The sequence below is a fragment of the Rhagoletis zephyria genome, unplaced genomic scaffold (assembly GCF_001687245.7).
Source record: "Rhagoletis zephyria isolate East Lansing unplaced genomic scaffold, Rhagoletis_zephyria_1.1 Rzeph_scaffold_01663, whole genome shotgun sequence".
NCBI lineage: Eukaryota > Metazoa > Arthropoda > Insecta > Diptera > Tephritidae > Rhagoletis > Rhagoletis zephyria.
Window position 1 is genome coordinate 102,750 of NW_016158747.1, and position 6,519 is coordinate 109,268.

The following is a 6,519-nucleotide window of genomic DNA, read 5'->3' on the forward strand; positions in this document are numbered from 1 at the left end:
CGCACCTGTATAAATCGAGACACGATTGTATACATACATATGTATGTAAGTATGTTGAAAGAGTAATATTTTTAAATACCTGTTAGGGTGGGCCTGGGATACTTCTAGGTCAGGTGTATCATCAATCTCAACATTACCTCCAGTGGATATGGCGCCCTCATTGCGACCAAGTTTATAGCTTCTGAGTCTATATTTAAACTCTTGTTGACCTGGGTGATCGTGTAAACCACCTTTAGCACGAATCACTCCAAAAAAGTTTTCGATAATATCTTGGTTAAGGTGATATGTGATATGTGTGATAGAATATATTTGACATTGAAAAATTTTTCAGGGTTTCAAGGAGCATTTTTACTGCCTTGTTTGATTGTATTATTCCTAAAATCAGAACACAAATTTTATATTATACGACTATATATATTAATTGAAAATTTAAAACATCAATTTTATGAATTTTTTAATCAGTTTTAGTTTTTGCCTTTGAGGAACAGTCACTTGCAGATGGCTAGCGGAAATCTTATGCGTTATGGTGAGGTCCTTAGACGTACATGTCAACAGTTCTAAAATTATGCTCTTGTCAACACTTTTACCGTCTATGTAAAAGCCTTGGTCAATAAAATGTTTTCTTAGCAATTTTATCATGTGAGGGACGTCAGCTAAAACAAAAATGTGTCCCCCCCTCAAACATAAACCTGCAAAAATAACATATGTTAATATTTATAAGTAAAACAAGGTATGAGTGTGCCTAGCATGGCTAATTTTCATTGACACCTAGGTCACTTAAAAGGGATCTATTAGTGCCTCCGAAGTCACAGACAGTGGCGACAACATTGTAACCGCATTTTTTTGTAGATTGCAGCATAGTGTTTAATATATCAGGTGCCATTCTGCAGTCATAGTTATAAAATACTGGCTGTTTCCAGTCCTTCTCGCTCCAATTTGCAACTTTCTTATGACTACCATTTTTTAACTTCTCAATTTGACCCCTTGTAAATATTTCAGCTAACTTGTCCTCCATGTTTTTGCAAGCAAATGCGGCTTTTAGCGCACGATTTTGCTGCAAATCGACATTGTAGGCATGCTTCTTTTCCTTCCAGAAGTATTCGCGTTTAAGGGCAGTGATTTCACTTTTCAGCTTGCGGTTTTCTTTTTGTAGAGCCAAGTTTTCTGCTTGTAACATTTCTCTAAATACATACATATAAAATGTTTAACAGCAAGTCAAATTTAAAAAGTGAAGTAAATGATAACATACATAAGTGTACTAAACTTACATTTGCGTCTGCAACCCGGAATCAGTTGCAGGCGTGCAGTTCTTTAATGACACATCGGAAAATCTGTTGGCTTCAAAACCACAATTTTCCTTGTCTCTGGTTGTTTCTTGGTCATCGTCACCATGTTGTTCTAACTCTTCATTAGGTATAAGCTCAGCTGAAATTTAAATTTATGTTAATATGTTGTAGAAAGTATGTCAGTTTCAACTTGCAGCAAATTTCACCTCACTCACACTTTCACTCTTCACTCTGTCGCAGGAGCTCATCGACAATGTCTTTGTTTCGGCGGCGCTGAACTCGCTGCGAACGCTCTGGATTAGCATCGGATGGCTTATAAATTGATGGTACGGTGTCACGTTTAAGAATCCGTTTCTTTGCGAAACCTAAATATTGATGAAATAGGACTTTCATAATTACAGACACAATTTCCACTTAAATTCAAAATACTCACCCATTTCAAACTGGACGATATTTTCGAAGTCCTCTCTAACAAAATGCTCCATACATATGTAGGATGTGCTAAAATTTTAGTCCTTGTTTTGCCGGCAAAATTGCATCCACATTTTCCTCAGTATGGGGTCGACTGGGAAAGAAAATAGGCTGCACTCTGATGCCTTAACTTTGTAGTCAGTGTGGCAATTTAGTACCGCGCACTTCATTTTTATTGTCCATACACAAGAAATAATAAACACACTATTAAATATTCGCAATAAATCCATAAAACACGAAACAATCAAAACACTCGCGTTGTAATTTTCAAGAAACTTTGATAAAGTGACGTCATCACTCGAACAGCTGATCGCAATATTGTAAAGCAAAAAGTAACGGACCTGCGCAAAGCGAAATCTCTTTTTTATGAATCTTGATTGCTTCTATCCTTTCTAATTATGTAGAAACAACGACATGTAGTGATACTAAGTGTAACAGCGTTACACTTGTTTGCCTTTTTGGAGTTTTTATTATTTTAAAGGTAGGTACAAATAACGTAGCTTTGAATTATCTTTTCCACTTGCACATATAAATTGGTTGAGTTTTTCCTCACTATCACTAAAGTCTTATTGATTATCTCTTAAGTTTTTGTGATAATGCAATTTGTTTATCACTATCACTAAACCTTCAGTGATGTGAAAGTTTTTTTTCACTATTAATAAATTTTCAATGATAATGAATTCCGTATTTGAACTATCACTGAACAGACAGTGGTAATGCAATTCAGTGGTAGTGCAAAAATGCCCAACCCTGTTTTTTCTATTATTATTAACTTTGGATTCTTTAAATTTTACTGCACTCGCTGTACTGCCCTGTTACTTTTCCCTTTTTAGTGTCATTGCAGTAACGATAGCCAGCAGCGACACTACAGTATTTGTTTTAATTGCGAGCAAGCATTGAGTTTCACTGCACAAAATCTAAAGTGCGCAGTTTCGCCAACGCATCATTGCGAAGTTGCATGGGTCTATTATACCTAAGCAGGTTACGTTTTACTAACACTGGTTCAAGTAGCCAACCTGGTGGGAACGGGTTCCAATCTCCGAACTCACGCCTTGTATTGGTTCAGTTGTTTTTTCAATTAATCGTCTTGAGATGTACGGTGAGGGGCGGCATTCGTATAGGTTGTGGTTTTCATTATTTATGTATCCGAACGTACCCGATGTGGCAGAGCCTAGGTCTCCATTTTCTGCCATCGGTCCACGTGATATTGCGTCTCGCGGTTGATTAATGCACACCCTATCACTGGTAGGGGTAGTATTCGTCGCAATCGAGTCAAGGTAGTCTAATATCACTTTAGGTATTTTAAAATCCTCTCCAAAGGCAATTTTGGTATCGACGAAGCCCGCATAATGGCTATCGCCATTTTCAAATCTTTGGTGTTGCGCAATTCGAATATGTAACGCACCAAACATTACGTGTTGAAACACTGTCTCTCAAAGATGCTGCTCTCTTTTACGGCCATTTTTCAGAACTCTTCCAAAATTGTGATGTAACTGGAATATTCCAAGTTATGACTCGCTGTTGATCTTATTGGAACAGACGCATTTATAGTACCAGAATATATTTGTTCGTGCTTAGGAAGTGAGTCCACAGTTGATTTTGGTGGCTGTGGACCTCTTATCTGTTTATTTCCTCGCGGTTGCTGTTGAGACTGGGGGTTTTTTTTGTTGTACAGGGAGTTGACGCTGTGGTCGGTATTGTGTGGCTGCTTGATCATATCTTTCAGCTATTTCTACCTGGCCTGACCATCTGCGCCATTTCGAGCATTGTTGTAATTGTTCATTCGCTCATAATTCTCCACCTGCAATTATTTCCAGATTGTTGTGTTTGTTGTTGTTGTGGCTGATTGTTATTTGCGGGTATCCACGCTGATAAGTATTTTGATTGAACGCCGTTACGGTTTTTTATTTAAAAGTTTAGACAACTTCGAAGGACCATGAATAGTTTTCGATCTCTCGTTCGCACTCACCATATTTAATATTCGAACACACTGGTTTCCTTTTAAAGGAAAACGCTTTTGTTTTGAATTTATACATACATACATATTTTGCATACAATTTTTGATGAGAGAACTTTATGACAACGAATTCTATCTTAAATTGTCAAAGGTATTCGATTTCAGTCTCTATTCGATCGCCCCACTCCTTCAAGCTTTCCTCTAAATTCAATTTCTGACTTTTATTTTTGACCGAAAAAATATCGGTGAAAAAAATTACGATTATTTTTTTACTTTTTAGAAAAAAAAAGCATAATTGTTGCGGTCCCTGCTTAATATACATAATCATATGAATAAAAATTATAATTAATATATGTTTTTACATACGTACATACATACATATGTGGTTGCTTAATTTCTTATTATTAGTATTAGGGCTGTGCGATTATTCGATTACTCGAGCAAGTTGGTTAATCAATTATTCGGTTAATCAATTACTCGAGTAATCAAGATTTCGATTACTCAAAACGATGATTAATCAAGTTACTTGAAATATGATTACTCAAAAAAAATATTTTTGCTCGTTAATAGAGTTTGCTTTGGAAAATGCTTATTTTCTTTTTTACATTCTGTACATGAAAAAAATTTTTTGTTTTAATTTTTGAAAACAGAAACGTTGTTTTCAAAGTATCAAGGAACTTTAACTACTTTATACATATGTAAAGAGTTGAAATGTTGATTACTCATTTTACTCGAAATGTTGATTAATCATAAAGCATTTTACTCAAATATTTTGGTTTTTGGTTAATCAGAAATCTTGATTACTCGAGTAACTGAACTTTCGAGTAATCATAATTTCCAATTAATCGAATAATTGAGTTATTTACTTTATGATTAATTAAAATTTTGAGTAATCAATTAATCGCACAGCCCTAATTAGTATTATTCCTTTGCATATAGATGTTTTCAAAAGTTGCAGAATTTTAATAAAAAGGTAAAGCGATTTTAACGGTATTACAATCTTTTGATATAAATTAATAGTTAAAAAATATGTATAGTGGTTTACAAAAATTCACTGTGCAAAATTCTTATAAAAAAGTAAAGCGATTTAACGGTATTGAACATTTAAGGACAATGGTCTTTTGAATGTTTCCTGTAGCTTACCACTTCGTATCACTATTTCCACTTTATACAGAAAAGAACACACAGAATTTTAATTTTTAATTTATAAATTGTGTATGGAGTTTTATTGATCAAATCGGGGGCTGCCCGGACACGTCCGCACGGAAGTAAAATCTTGACGATTGTTTATCTGTATACATGTGTGTGTGTGTATGTGTGTGGGTGTGTGTATTACATGTGGAGTGTGTGTGCTGATGGTGACATTTGTGGGCGGTAGCTTCGCGAGCGGAAGTGGCAGCCTTGCCATCGCGAAAGGACCCATTTAGCCATCCCAGCCCCCCTAGGCGTATACTTAGCCTAGTAGGCGCTGTAGCTGCTGCAACCTCTCAACAACGTTGCCAAGCCCGGTTGGGCGGCGGTGGTGCGCGACCTGGACTGCTGTCGGCCGCGGTGGGATGAGGGGGGGCCCGGGCGGTAGTGTGCCGACGGTGGTCTCCGAACGTGGACAGGTATTATAATCAAAAGAAAGGTAATCGATTCACCTTTCTTTTGATATACATATGTATATTAAAGCACAACATTTTATTTTAAAAAAAAAAATTCTGAAAATAATGTTTTTTTATTTAAATGACATTGCTCTAATTACCAATGAATTTATTTACACATGCCATTTATAGTACTTAAAGCACAACATTTGATAATTTTTTTAATATCTGAAGATAATGTTATCTTAAATAGAATTGCTTAAATTGCTAATGAAATTAGGTACACATGGCTTCTTTACGTCATAAGGACTAGAAATATCGTAAAAGTAATGTTGGAGAAAACTCTACACGTGATAAGACTCATGCGGGTATTTTAAAGAAAATATTTGATAAATTTTAACGCAAATATCCAAAGATATTATAAACGAGATAAATTTAAATTTTTGATAACCAAAGCCCACATAAAAATCAGTTAAACTCATGAGATCAGAGCCCACTGCAATTAAAAAGGGATGTGTTGGCGTTTTTGACTCTATAGATTTATTTTTACGCAGTTCCATTTGATGTTGCAAATCATTTACGATGTACTTTTGATTCGCCTTCTTTATTTACATACTGTTTAGGCGCGTCTGCTAACACCAGGCGCCTAAATACATGCTATGTACTGCTGCATGTGCAAAAATTTCCATTATGCAACTTAGGAAATTTTTGCACAATGCACTTCTCAACTGCCAAGTAATTGAACTTTCTTAAGTTTCAATAAGATGGCACTTCAAAGTATGCTCGGCCTAGTCTGATGCATCCTCCGGACACTGCTTCCGGAGTCTTCTGCGGACTCTGCATGGCTTACAACCATGCGGAGGTGGTAATAGTTGATTACCATTGGCCACAGTGCCTACCCACTACTTTTTGGTCCAATAAATATTTTTTTATATACATACATACATGCAAACATACTGGTCTCCCCTCTCACTGAGTTATTCATGGTCCTTCGAGCCGGATATTTGCGGCTTTTGTTATATCCACTAGACGACCAAGTCGTCTAGGGGGGCCGGTATGTTTAGGCGCGTCTGCTAACACCAGGCGCCTAAATACATGCTATGTACTGCTGCATGTGCAAAAATTTCCTTTATGCAACTTAGGAAATTTTTGCACATGCACTTCTCAACTGCCAAGTAATTGAACTTTCTTAAGTTTCAATAAGATGGCACTTCAAAGT

The 6,519-nt window shown here is 36.2% G+C and overlaps 1 protein-coding gene across 1 annotated transcript; it reads right to left on the bottom strand.

Moving 5' to 3' along the window:
- Positions 1 to 682: 682 nt before the first annotated feature.
- On the bottom strand, positions 683 to 2,388 carry LOC108364753 (uncharacterized). Its single transcript, XM_017618566.1, has 3 exons — positions 2,383 to 2,388; positions 1,269 to 1,425; positions 683 to 1,181 (listed from the first exon to the last, which is right to left on the bottom strand). Exon 3 carries the CDS (start codon positions 1,175 to 1,177, stop codon positions 752 to 754), a length of 426 nt encoding a protein of 141 aa, XP_017474055.1. The 5' UTR covers positions 1,178 to 1,181; positions 1,269 to 1,425; positions 2,383 to 2,388; the 3' UTR covers positions 683 to 751.
- Between the last annotated feature and the right edge of the window lie 4,131 nt (positions 2,389 to 6,519).